This window comes from Pinus tabuliformis, chromosome 3_2, assembly GCF_031772625.1.
Source record: "Pinus tabuliformis cultivar Carrire ecotype Pingquan chromosome 3_2, CPIR1, whole genome shotgun sequence".
In the NCBI taxonomy this organism is placed as follows: Eukaryota; Viridiplantae; Streptophyta; class Pinopsida; order Pinales; family Pinaceae; genus Pinus; species Pinus tabuliformis.
In genome coordinates, this window is record NC_142302.1 from 702,378,942 (window position 1) to 702,393,604 (window position 14,663).

General features: G+C 38.8%; 1 protein-coding gene across 1 annotated transcript in view; it reads right to left on the reverse strand.

Annotated features, from left to right (window-relative positions):
• Positions 1-3,310: 3,310 nt before the first annotated feature.
• Positions 3,311-14,663, reverse strand: part of HAP6 (ribophorin II (RPN2) family protein) — a 116,466-nt gene continuing 105,113 nt past the window's right edge. The window contains exons 19-20 of the mRNA XM_089416885.1: positions 3,976-4,098; positions 3,311-3,839 (exon numbers count right to left, since the gene is read on the reverse strand). Of these exons, the coding sequence (XP_089273011.1) occupies positions 3,723-3,839; positions 3,976-4,098 (240 nt within the window). The 3' untranslated portion in view covers positions 3,311-3,722. The remainder of the gene's footprint in view (positions 3,840-3,975; positions 4,099-14,663) is intronic.

The following is a 14,663-nucleotide window of genomic DNA, read 5'->3' on the forward strand; positions in this document are numbered from 1 at the left end:
AGCACGTTTGACTCCATAGTGGAAAGGAGGAGCTAGTTTATGATCCTCCATATGAAAGTGATGAAGAAGATCACACGCATTCTTATATTGGAAGAGAATTTCTTTCTTATGTGAAGGCAGAGGAAATAATGCAAATAACCTAAGTTGTCAATTCAATTTTTTTCTCAAGGATGGATTTCACATAGGTTAAAAGTTTAGGCTCATACTAGCGAGGATAAAGCCATCAACATAAAGAACAATGATTATGAGATGGATTCGTACTTTGTTATTGTAGACGTTGGAATCAAAATGACATCTACAAACTCTAATGTCAAGAAAAAAGCTATCTATTTTAGCATACCAAGCTTGAGGAACTTGCTTAAAACCATAGAGATTTCTTCAGGTAGCAAGCAAGGCAAGTATTATTTTGAATGAAGGCAAGAGGTTGTTCCATATGGAATTCTTCTCATAGACCCTATGGAAGAAAGTAGGTTTAACATCCATCATATGGATATGCCACCCATGTGAGGCAACAAGGAATAAAACAAGGCAAATTGAATTCATTTTGACTATTGGGGAAAGAGGTTTCATTATAGTCAATGCATTCAAAATTAGAGAATCATTTGGAAACTAACTAGCCCTTGTGTCTTTCAACACTTCCGTGTAATGGATACTTAGTTCACTACGCCCATTTATAGCTAACAATTTTTCTTCCTTTCATAAGCGTTATATGTTCCCAAGTATTGTTTCCCATTAAAAAATGATATCTTCATTCATTGTCATATCCCAATATATGTAGCCAAAAGCTTCTACAAATGGATTTGGATCATGAATTTTCAAAACTTGAGCCAAAAGAGAGGCTTGCTAGAACTATGAACTTGTATGAAACTAATTTGTAGGATAATCCACAAGATCACCAATGGTTTTTTATGTTTCACAAGCCCATATAGGAAGTTGTGGTTATTGTTAAAGTTCTTTTTCAATGGACTCATTTAAAGGAAGGTGAGAAAGTAGAGGTAAATTTCCATCCCCATTATCGTCATCTTAAGAAGAAACCAAAATAAGACCAGAAGACGACACAAACATTGAAGATTGCTCACAAGCTTAAGATGGCACAAATGTTTAACACAAGTTTTTTGTACACCAAAAACCAATGCGATCGAAAATTGCTATTATGATGCAAAGTGGTTTTGTGATTAAATTTATAACGCACACCCACCATAAGTAAACATGTCTGGCTTTAGAATATTTGTTGCATATTGTGTATTGTTATTAATTTTTTTAGTCAATTCATGCATACATTTTCCCATTAATTCTAGATTTGGAACTTCAAATGGATTTACTTTCAAACACTTATTACTCGAGATACTTGAGTCTAAGTGCAAATCATAATAAAAGCATCATCATGGTTCCTTGTATATGCTACTAACTCTATAAAACATTATTAGCCATTCATTACAAAGACTCATCTACAAATTTCTAATAGGATTTACTCATGCCCAATTATATTAATCTTATAGCAAACACACCTTCATTTTTTACCACAAGTATGTTAAGAATCCAATAGAAATTTTAAAAATGAGAATGTTCTAACATTCTAAAATTTGTGCATGACAAGATAATACTCTTAAAAAATTCAGATCAATTCTCAATTGATCTAACCTGTCAAAACTTTGCTACATGAATACACATTTCTATTACATACCTTATACATAAGAAATGCCGTGCATATTTCTTAAACAATTTCTACATCAACTCACTAACACACTTCAAACATCTATCTTAAAAAGTTTAGATCAATTCTCAATTGATCTAACCTGTCAAAACTTTGCTACATGAATACACATCTCTATTACATGCCTTATTCATAAGAAATGCCGTGCATATTTCTTTAACAATTTCTACATCAACTCACTATCACACCTCAAACATCTATCCATTAATAACAATTAATTAACCTGCAAACCAATTTTAATCTCTTTCTAATAAAATATCTAATAATTAAAATGAAGCAAATGACAATTAAATTGACCACCCTTTATTTATTTAGTATATAATTAATCATACTACTCTTGTGAGTTTGTACTAAAAATAACATTAAAAAATGCATCTGGTCAATTGAGAAACAAAAGGTGGCCATGAGTAGATCCAGCAGCCTCTGACACAATTTATGGGGTGGGGCTTCCTTTTCTATTCTTTATATGAAGCTCCAGCAGCAGAGTGAGTTCACCTAATATATGTGCATAATTAATGAACGAGTGCGTTTTCATTGTTTCACTCAAGCCATCGCAAGTAGAGCCCATTTTTAGGGGTTCACTTGGTGCGCGTCTCGCTCTTACTCTGAGTGGGAGGAGCGGCCATTACACTAAATTCATTTATATTATAAATACACATAATAAATTTATTCCGTTAACACCTTTACATCAACTAACATGAAATGAGCAACACTTATAAAAACACACATATATATATTCCTATTTATTTTAATTCTCATTATTTTTTATTATTTATCGCTAATTATCATTTTTATATTAAAATTTGTTTATCAACTGAAAACTTAAAATTTGATGATGTGATCCCTGAATGAATGAACAAAGATTTTTTTTTTAAAAAGGTAACGCACACAGAAAAACTAAATTAGCTATCAACCAAATAAGAATTATAAAAATAAAAACATATTTAATTAACTATCAACCAAACAAAAGACTTGAAATAATATAAAAAAATTATTTAGGAGAGTCGGTATCTAAAATACCCAACATGTTAATCAGCTTTGACTATTGCAACAGAAAAGAAAAATATACCCGTTATTTCTGTGTTGATGGACCTCAAGATCCACCTTAGAAAATGGTATAGTAACGGATACCATTCGTGTTTCCCTCTGTTTCTGCAGACAAGGACAAACTTTCCCCTCTGTTACTACAGACAAGGGCAATACATAGAAAGCTCGACACAAAAAGTGAAGAAAAAAATTATTATCATCATTGCTGCTGTCGTAATTTTTCTGATCATTAGATGAGAAATTTCCCTATTTGTTTTTGACATTGCTACTACAGCCTTTTTTTATCACCTATATGAAACACTAACAAATATTTGCAATGCATGCGCACCTTCTTCCCCTCTCACTACTACTTGAACGATGGTTCATAATTTATTCCTTTGTAGTGATTTACGTTCTGCACAAGAAATTCTGGATTCATATGAACTTTGTTGACCAAACCGCTGGCCAACCATGGACGACATAGATGTATGTCAAATGTTATTCTAAAATTAGTTTTCTGTTGAAAAATACGTACATTGCATTGTTTTACTCCAATAAGTCATTAAATGATGTGAGCTTAATAACTTTCATTGACATTTTTACGGAGACATCGAATTGTCTATATAATAATGCATCGTTGATACTGTGCACCGCTAGTACCTTCGTGGCATTTTGTTTCTAATCCACAATCTATTAACCAAAACATTATTGCATACCAGAATGCCTCATCATTCCATGTGTTTTCTCATTAAACTAATTATATTTGCATTTGAAATGCATAAACCACTGCAGCACATAAAATTCACAAGCTTATTGCTCCTCAACGTTTTCACCTTTTTTGCAAATATATCACTTACATTAATGTGCTTTTCTCATCAAAACAAGAGAATCTGAAATTTGCATTTACGCTGGATTTATCCTTTTGATCTAACAAAATTGTAACTGTGGCCAGATCTGGCACAAAGAAAAAATCTCAACATCTTCAATTGGACTTCACTTTTGAAGAAATATAAGCCAGGTGGGACAGTATACTGTGGCCCACCGCAACCAGAAAGAGTCCAAGGAAACCAAGATACTTCAACGTGGTGAAGAGATTTAACTGCAACAAGGAAACATGCATGCATATTAAATTTCATTTCAGAATTCTCGTTCTTGAGAGCCTATGGGTGAAATAACGGGTGAAATAACTATTGTTTGCACCAATATAAAAAAACAATGGAAATTAAGGGATATACCTTGACCCAGAAAAGAATATATAGGACCAGCACCGCCAGTATACCACTGTGGAATAATATGGCTGAGACCAACGGCAGGCCAGCTGTGGGAAAAAATTTTAAATTCACCCCTAAACTCCAAAGCTGGAAAGCATAAACACGAAATAATCAGACAATTAAGAAAATAGGAACCAAAAAGATTGCTACTTGTAAATAAAATGTTCCAATGTTTGACACTAATCATACATGTACAAATATCAGCAGTCTATGTACTCTTTTGATGCAGTGCACTCGAAAACGTCAATAGCAGAACCTCGGACACTTTAATTTGCATGCAACTTCTGCCTAATCCAAACTTCATTTCTTCACACGTTGTATCATTTTCCCCACACTTAGAAGATCATCAAAATTGTTTTGGGGATTCAAAACTATCTGTTTCTAATTTCTTACAGAACTCAGACTGTAAGAGTCCTCAGACGGAGTGGGGAATACTCCTAGCATTGGACAGAAAATGTTAAATTTGGACAACTAGGTCCAAACTCCATGTTCTGATGCTCAGATTAAGTGGCTAATATTTTTGTTGGATTCCTCTTTCTGAGAGGTGTAAAATCCATATAAAAATAGTCTTAATCCGATGAGCAGAACTTATATTTTGAATTTATTATTCTTAATAAATTATATGTGCAAAGGTCACCCAGTTTTGTAATGTAGGCTCACATGCCCAACAGATGTGTCACACACCCTCATTGATGGATATATATATACAGGAAAAGTTGGAGAGAATTTGATCACAACACAACTCACATCTTCCTCTCCCATCCTAAAAAGTACGAGCTACCTGGAGGACGAATTTCAGCCACACGTGGGAAGGACGAAGAGGATTTTTCTGCTGCTAGGGTTTCGCAGAAGTTTGACCAGCGTTCGATTTTTGAAGGCCATACTACCTGGCACAAAAATCGAGGTCAAAGGGTTGACCGTTTTGCTGTTGCGTTGACTTTTAGCTTGCTGCCCCTGCGTTGACTTTTCAGGACAGCGTTGACTTTTGTAGAACTGACTTGGGTTGACTCATCTACTGGTTGGAGGGTTGTTGTGACACATGCTGGGCTGGCTGACCAAAGGAGACTTTGCTGGTTGAAGCATCCTGTTGACCGTCGAAACAAACACATACATTTTTCTTGTTTCTGATTTGTCTTCTGTAAGATCTGCTTATATGTTCTATCTGCATTTTGCTTATCTACTTGTATGATTGCTGTGAGAAAAGTGAAATTGCTCTTAGCATAGAACATCTACAAAACTTTACATGGTATCAGAGCTGAGGTGAAGACAAACTCTATCTATAGCAATCATCATCGAAGGAAATGGATTCCTCTAAGCTTGAATTCAGGGAGAATGACAAGCTGACTGGAAGTGATGACTTCCATGCCTGGAAGATGTTATTAGATCTCAAATTAGAAGATCATGATCTCCTAGATCATGTGACAGGGAAGATTCAAGAACCTCCATCAAATGCCTCTGCTGCTGTTAAACACAAGTATAAGAAGGGAGAAATCAGAGCAAAATTGCTGATCAGGAAATCCATAAATAAGAGTCTGGTTGCCTACATATCTGAACTAGGCACATCCAAGGAGATGTATGACAAACTGATACTTATGTTCCGAGTAAACAATGTGAACCAAGTGCTATTCCTCAAGAACAAGTTGAAGAATATGAAGAAGGGCCGAGACGAGTCTATTCAAACTTTCTTTATGAAGTTGACCGAAACCAGGAACAATCTGCTAGCTATTGGGGAGACAATAGCTGATCGTGAGATGGTTCTCACCGCACTTGGAGGACTTCCATATGAATGGCAAGTATTCACAACTACCATTCTCAACAATAATACCATCCCTAACTTTGATGAGCTTCTGTCTAGATGTATGCAAGAAGAAACAAGGATGAAGGAATTTGATAATGAAAGAAATGCTGCCTATGTTGCTCATTCCCGAAAGAAGAACTCTGGTGGTTCCAAGGACAAAGGAAGGACTAAGACTCAAAAGAAGAAGGGTAAATGTTTCACCTGCCATAGGACTGGACACTATGCTAGAGAATGCCCCTTCCAGAAGAATTCTCCCGATAGTGACGACAACAACAACAACCGAAGGAATGGGAATCAAAGAAATGACAAATCCAAAGGAAAGAGGAAGGCTCACTTTGAAGGAAACCATCCACCTTCTAAAAGGACCAGAAATACCAGGTATGAGGAGTCTAATGTTGTTGATAAAAGAAATGAGTATATTCTAATATCTGCTCTCTCAGCTGCATCTCCGCCCGACACTATGGATGTCTGGCTAATCGATAGTGGTGCCTCAAGACACATCACCGGATTCAAGGAAGCACTTTCTGACATGGTTGAAAGGGATACTAATCTAGAAATTATCCTTGGGGATAATGCCATTTATCCTGTGAAAGGGACCGGGACTGTGACCCTCCACTTGTCTCAAGGACAAGTCCTCCATCTACAAGATGTACTCTATGTACCCAAATTGAAGAAGAACCTTGTGTCTGTATCTGCCATGGAAGACAAAGGATTCAATGTAACTTTCTCTGATGGAAAGGTACTCATGTGGAAGAAGAGCTTCAAGGAAGCTATCTCAATTGGTTTTAGAGTTGGTACACTCTACCAGGTTGGAGGGAGTCCGTTGGGAGCTATGACTTGTGATACTATCCGTCAAACCAAACTATGGCACCGAAGATTTGGACACCTTCATTACAAGGCTCTTCCCGAAGCAAGGAAGGTGGTGACAGGGATGCCTGATTTTGGAAATAATCATAAAGGTGTATGTAAGGGCTGTGCTGAAGGAAAACATACAAGGGGACCTTTCCCCTCAAGTGTCACAAAGACATCTGAGATATTGCAACTAGTCCATTCTGATCTTTCCGGTATGTTGCCTGTAACATCCCTGGGGGGATGTTCTTACTATATGACATTTACTGATGACTTCTCTCGCAAAACCTGGATATACTTCTTGAAGAAGAAGGATGAGGCTTTCATGTGGTTCCGTACCTTCAAAGCCTTGGTGGAAAATATGACCGGAAAGAAGATCAAGATTTTGAGGATTGACAATGGCACTGAATATGAGTCAAATGAGTTCAAAGACTTTTGCAGAGAAGCTGGCATTAAGAGGGAGACTACCACTGCATATACTCCTGAGCAGAATGGTGTTGCTGAACGCAAGAATAGGACTATTGTGGAAGCTGCCCGTGCCATGCTATGTGACCAGGGTCTTCCAAAGTTTCTGTGGGGAGAAGCTGCAAATACTGCTGTGTACATTCAAAACCGATGCCCTCATTCCGCTTTGGACTCCAAAACTCCCGAAGAGGTTTTCTCTGGTAAGAAACCTGATGTCTCACATTTTAGAATTTTTGGATGTCCTGTCTATTTTCATGTGCCGAAAGAAAAGAGAAGTAAGTTGGATGCTACTGGGAAGAAAGGAATGTTTGTGGGCTACAGTGAGACTTCTAAGGCATATAGAGTCTATGTACCTGGTCAAAGGGAAGTAGAGATAAGCCATGATGTCACTTTTGACGAAGATGCTTCCCTGAAGAAAGTAGTAGATCTTCCTAGATCTGAAGAAAACCATGAAGAAAGACCTGGAAATCTGGAAGAACCCCAGGATGAGACTATGCCTGATGTTGAAGGGCCAATGGACCCTATTGATCCTTCCCCTTCTCTAGGAAAGAGGCCATCATGGCTCAGGGACACCCTCGAAGATGCTGAGGGTCATGTTGCCCCAAGGGGAACATTCCGAGAAAGCAAGAAGCCGTGTAGATACCAAGGGTATCTAGCTGCCATGAGTACTATTATACAATCTGAACCTGGATCTTTTGAAGAAGCCATCAAGCATCAAGTCTGGAAGGATGCTATGCATGAAGAATATGAGGCTATTATGAAGAATGATGTCTGGGATGTGGTCCCGAGACCGAAGGACAAATCTGTTGTCACCGCTAAATGGCTCTACAAGATTAAACATGGATCTGATGGGAGTGCTGAAAAGTTTAAGGCAAGATTTGTTGCCCGTGTCTTCTCTCAAAAGGAAGGAATTGACTATGACGATATATTTGCACCTGTGGCTCGATATACCACCATCCGATCCATCATAGCCCTTGCTGCTACGCAAGGATGGAGTCTTCATCAGATGGATGTCAAGACCGCTTTTCTGCATGGTGCAATAAAGGAAGAGGTGTATGTAGAACAACCTCTGGGATTTGAAGTTCAAGATCGAGACACTTATGTCTGCAGGTTGAAGAAAGCCCTCTATGGGTTAAAGCAAGCACCCAGAGCTTGGTATGAGAGGATGGACAGTTACTTGTGGAAGCTGGGCTTCACTCGAAGCAATGCTGATCCAAACCTTTACTTTAAGGTTGAGGAAGGAAAGCCTCTCATTCTAGTGCTCTATGTGGACGACCTCTTCCTGACAGGTGATGACCCTCTCATTCATCAATGTAAGAGGGAGCTTGCTGCTGAGTTCGAGATGAAAGACCTAGGACTGATGCACTATTTCCTAGGCCTGGAGGTCTGGCAGAGACCTGGAGAGATTTTCCTTTCTCAAGGAAAGTATATTGTGAAGCTTCTGGAAAGATTTGGGATGGTGGACTGTAAGTCCGTGTCGACACCAATGGAACTCAACTTTAAGAAGTTGAGTGGCAGCGCTGCAGGGCCTATCTTGGCCAATCCTACTGAGTATCGTCAACTCATAGGAGCTTTGATGTTCTTAGTGAACACCCGTCCGGACATATGTTTTGCAGTGAATACTTTGAGTCAACAGATGGTTGAGCCTCATCATTTTCACTGGGTTGGTGCCAAGAATCTTTTGAGATATCTTCGGGGCACGATAAACCATGGGCTGAGATACACTGCCGGGAGTGTGATACTCCGGGGATATACTGATGTCGATTGGGCTGGCAGTGTGGTGGATCGTAAGAGCACATCTGGATGCTGTTTCAATCTTGGTTCTGCTTCGATCTCATGGATGAGCAGGAAGTAGAAGTCGGTGGCTTTGAGCACCGCGGAGGCCGAATACATTGCTGCTAGTATGGCCTGTTGTGAAGCAGTTTGGTTGAGGAAGCTCTTTAGTGAGCTGTTCCAACATGTGCTAGATACCACTGTAATACTCTGTGATAATCAGAGTGGGATTCGTATGATTGAGAATCCTGTGTTCCACGACCGATCCAAGCATATTGATATCAGGTACCACTTTATCCGGGATATGGTACAGCGAGGCGTCGTAAGGCTCGATCATATAGGAACTGATGAGCAGGTCGCGGATATTCTCACTAAGCCCCTGGGGAAGGTCAAGTTCCTAACCTTCCGTGAGAGTCTTGGTGTCGTGGAAAGACCCTATGATGTGGGTCCTGTTGGACGATGAGCTCTGGGAGCTCTGGTGGGGCTTTGGGGATAGCTTCTCGGAGCTATAAGCACTCATAATGCTTCTGCCCCACCCTTGTGATTATTGAGCTGGTTCGCCACTCATTTAATCTGTGCCCCGTATGCATCCTACCCATTGAGTTCAGGGCTCATGGGAAGTACCTCTCATTTGGCCAATGAGGTGTGGAAAAGCTAGAGACTATTAGCAAAGACTGATGGACGCATCAGAGATTGACGTACTCTCTATCTAGGATGGCATGGTCCAACCACTTGATCTGGGATCAAGATTTGTGAGGTCTGGGACCTCTGGACTGATTATGTCAGTCGGGGAATGATGTCTTTGTGACTGACCCACTTCTGTTCTGAAATAAAGAAGCCAGCAAAGCAAGTTTCGGCGGGATGACTCACGATGTTAATTGCACTAATAGATGGAGTTCTCCCTAGTTGAGAGGGAGTGTTAAATTTGGACAACTAGGTCCAAACTCCATGTTTTGATGCTCAGAAGTGGCTAATATTTTTGTTGGATTCCTCTTTCTGAGAGGTGTAAAATCCATATAAAAATAGTCTTAATCCGATGAGCAGAACTTATATTTTGAATTTATTATTCTTAATAAATTATATGTGCAAAGGTCACCCAGTTTTGTAATGTAGGCTCACATGCCCAACAGATGTGTCACACACCCTCATTGATGGATATATATATACAGGAAAAGTTGGAGAGAATTTGATCACAACACAACTCACATCTTCCTCTCCCATCCTAAAAAGTACGAGCTACCTGGAGGACGAATTTCAGCCACACGTGGGAAGGACGAAGAGGATTTTTCTGCTGCTAGGGTTTCGCAGAAGTTTGACCAGCGTTGACTTTGGTCAACGCTTGGTCCAAACAAGCTGAAAACTTGTGGGAGGTTCGATTTTTGAAGGCCATACTACCTGGCACAAAAATCGAGGTCAAAGGGTTGACCATTTTGCTGCTGCGTTGACTTTTATCTTGCTGCCCCTGCGTTGACTTTTCAGGACAGCGTTGACTTTTGTAGAACTGACTTGGGTTGACTCATCTACTGGTTGGAGGGTTGTTGTGACACATGCTGGGCTGGCTGACCAAAGGAGACTTTGCTGGTTGAAGCATCCTGTTGACCGCCGAAACAAACACATACATTTTTCTTGTTTCTGATTTGTCTTCTATAAGATCTGCTTATATGTTCTATCTGCATTTTGCTTATCTACTTGTATGATTGCTGTGAGAAAAGTGAAATTGCTCTTAGCATAGAACATCTACAAAACTTTACAGAAAAGCATCAAACCAACTGACCTAATCAGGTTCCTTTCCTTTGATGGGAATTCAGGGGGAATTCATGAGCTATTTGAAAAAAGTTGTCCTAAGCTCATTTATATGGCTGGAAAGAAAAATATAAAATATAACAGAGTTATCTCAGGTTTAAAATATCAGTGTTTTGAGAGGTCCCTTCGGTAGGAAAAGAGGCAAAAACGCAATATCCTTAGTCTTGGAACATTAGGAAACTTAAAAAGGAAGAAATTCTTTTAGCATAGAGAAACAATGGTAACAAGTGGCTCGGCTAATGTACAAAATTCTCTATCGATGTGACGACAACCCCTTTGGATGCATACTAGAAAGGACTAAAAACTTAATAACGCTGCAACTATATCTATCTCAAAAGCATATGAAGAAGCAAATAGCTATCTTATTATGTTCAAATCTATAAGCAATACCAAATCAATTAAGCAAAGAAAAACAAGCCAACATAATTACTCGTGCACCAAACAATTTCAAACAAGAAATGGGAATGTATATCTGGACATTTTGCTACATTCTCCAAGGACTCAAATGACAATGTTACCAATTTTGGGTGGTTGTTGACAGGTTAATAAAATTGCCAGCATTCATCACTTTGCAAGATTTGGAGTTCGCGAGAATATTTTCAGTGAGGTTTTAATCTTTTCCTAATCTAAGTTACACAAAATCATATTCAAATGGTTTTCATATCTAATTCATGTTAAATTTCTAATACCGGCCAGATTTATTTTCTCACTGCAATTTAATTTATCCCCAGCAATTTATTTATTTACCCAAATAATTACTAAATCATCGAAAAATAATATCACTGGTATTCCTAACCTCTAGAATGAAATATATGCAATGTGAATAAACCAAAGACATCAAATTGCAAAAATAAATCACCCACAACAATTCTCCATCATTTAATTATCTGGAAAATATGGGTTTTTGGACCCACAGAGATACGAGGAAAAATACAAAATCCTGGAACCTGTAACTTGGCTCCCACAAATTGAATTCGTCCCAGGGAACTCAGCCTCCAGGAAATTAGCATCCAGATGAAATTGGTATGGAGAACTCAGCCCAAATACTCAGACAGCAACTCGACCTGCCACTCATGTACACTAAGGAAAGCTTGGCCCTCAACCAACCTAGCCTCCTCCAAATAAAATCAATCTCCCTCCGGCAACTTGGTCCTGCAATCTCTTCCTGCTCGGCCATCCTTGATTCATCCCAATCCACTCTTCTCCTTCTCTATGCTCCTAGTCCACAGAGCCACTCACACTAAGAGGAAATCCCTCTCTGAAAGATGACTCACTCACACAACTTGTGTCTACACCTCCTCGCTAGGCTCCCTCTATAATCTTCATTAAGTCCAAATCCCTAAACCCAAATCTCCCTTCTAGAACCATCTTGAAGATCAATGGTTGAGATTATCTATAAGTGACTTAAATAATTAAATTATTTATCCTTAGAAAATGACTCAATAGTGCACAATAATTAATTTACTTTAATTATTGTACTTTTCCTAGAATAGACTTGTGAAAGAAGACATAAATCACTTACTCCACCAAGCAAGCACCTAGAAGAGGCAAATAATGTCTTCCACATGTTAAGACACGAAGCCTATGCAAAAGACCTTCCAAAGTTACCACTCACTTCAACACTCCATTCTAGCAAAGGGAGGGATTCTCCACAATCCCCAGTTTATCTCAATACTTCACAAACTTCCCCTTCACCAGAGGCTTAGTTAGAACGTCTGCCACCTGCTCATCTGTAAAAATGTACTGCGTGATTGGGTGATTTAATGCATTGGTTGCAGTCATCTAGCAATGAAGGATAATGCAGTTGTTTTGGGATAATCTCATGGGAGGATTTCTTCACTCTGGTTAAAGGACCATGATGATTCTTTAGAGTTTACTCTTTGATCTGAAGCAAGCTTCCTAGAAGTTTGTTGTTACAGTTAACTTGTGGAAAGTCTCATCCCTTGCATGAAAAGCTCATGATTAAAAGCTAGATGATTACATGAAGCAAGGTTTCAGAGGGAGCTATAGAATCCCTGTCAATATGACCCAATGACTCTTCTTGCTCAATGTTTACGTTTATTGATGAAGGCAAATAAAGGCAGCTAATTATGAGTATGATGACTCTGATGATGCCTTGATATATCCCTGTTACTTGAGAGGCTGCATGGAAGCTACATGATTATGATTGATGACTTCGGCACATTGACCTAAGGGCCTATAGCAGGAAAAGGGACAGGTTACAGGTGGCTCGATGGTTATGTTTTGGCAAGTTCACTTTCCCTATATTCAAAGGGAGTTATCGACGACCCTTGTTGATTAGATTGTAAAGATGCAGCTATTGATGATGTTAGATTGATGACCCTATTGCTTATCAATGTAAGAGGGAGTTGACTTTTAAAGTCAAGATGGAAGACCTAGCCTTGATGCACTATTCCCTGCACTTAACGGTCTGATGAGATGGAGAAATTGTTGGTTTGCATATGTATATCTTGTGGGATCCTTGGTGTTCTTGATAAACACCCTATCAGTGATATGCCTCACTATGAAGACTCAGAGTTGTTCTATAGATGAGCCTCATATATTGGATCACTACTTATTGAGATATCTCTGTGATTCTATTATCTATAATCTGAGATACACTGGGCAGATATCTCTCCCACACGTGTGAATTTTTGGAGGATGAATCTCCTGTGATTTTTTTTATTTCTGTGGTTGACCTTTCCAGTACACAGCAGTGTTGACTAGGCACTTTGACCAATTGTTTGACTGCATTTTTGATGGACTATTACTCTGCCAACTAGGTCGCACTTGTGGGTATAGGAACTAAGGAAAACTGAGGTGTTTGACCTATGTTGACCACAGGTCTAAGGCAGGTTTGGCACAGACTGTTGACCGAGTTTTGACCAGACTTTTGAAGGTTGCGTTAACTGCATTTTCATTGCCTACAGAGAGTGAATTTCTTTCTCCTTTGACCAAACAGATTGGGTTGATTTGACTGGGCTATTGATCATTCACTGTTGACTGTTTAGGGCAGCTTTGACTGCTGTTGATTGCTACATTGACTATTGCTGACTTCTGCATATGTGACTTTGACTTTTGGGCAGTGGATTGGGATCATCTATGGCAAGTCAATCTCTTGACTTTGACTAATGTATCATTGTACTTATGGATTTCTCTCTCTCCGAACATTTGATATTATCAAGAAGGAAAGATCTGTGGGTTTTCCCCCTTGTGGGGCTTTACGCCTAAATAATGGTGTCCTCTTGTCTTGGCTTGTCTTCTGCATTTATGGTTGTTGTTCTTTCATCAGTTACTGTCATATGATATTAATTAATGTGATTGCTAATGGAAATCTAATGGATTAATAAAGTAATTGTCATAAGAAATGAACATGTTGAGCTAAAATTAACAAGAGATTATTGTTGTGACAGAGTCCCTTATCAGAGTTCTCAGGTACTTGAAGTCTTTTAACTTTTTCATTTCAAGCTTCATTTCATTTTCAAATTTTCATTTCATTAAATTTCAAAAATTGAACTTTCAGGATGGTTGATGGTGACAAACCTGCTATGGGTTACATTTATGAGACAATGGATCTCGCAAAGGAGGCCATCAAAAGAAGATATGGGGATGAGAAGGCCAGGTATATGCCTCTTCGGGACATTATTGATGCACGTTGGAATAGGCAATTGCATTCCCCCTTACATGTTGTTGGGTACTTCTTAAACCCACAATATTTTTATGATAAGAGCAAATTTAAAGGGGAGGTTGGCAGAGGACTTATGACACGCATTGAAAGTTGCTTCCGTGATCCAGAAGTTAAAAGTCATGTCTTTGCCCAGCTACAAGATTATAGGGCACCAGCTAAATTATTTGCCTATACAAGTGTTATATGAGAAAGGACTAATATGTTGTCAGGTACACTTTGAGGCTTGAAGACTTCATCAATTCATTAATTTGTTTAAACTTTATTTTGTATGTTAAA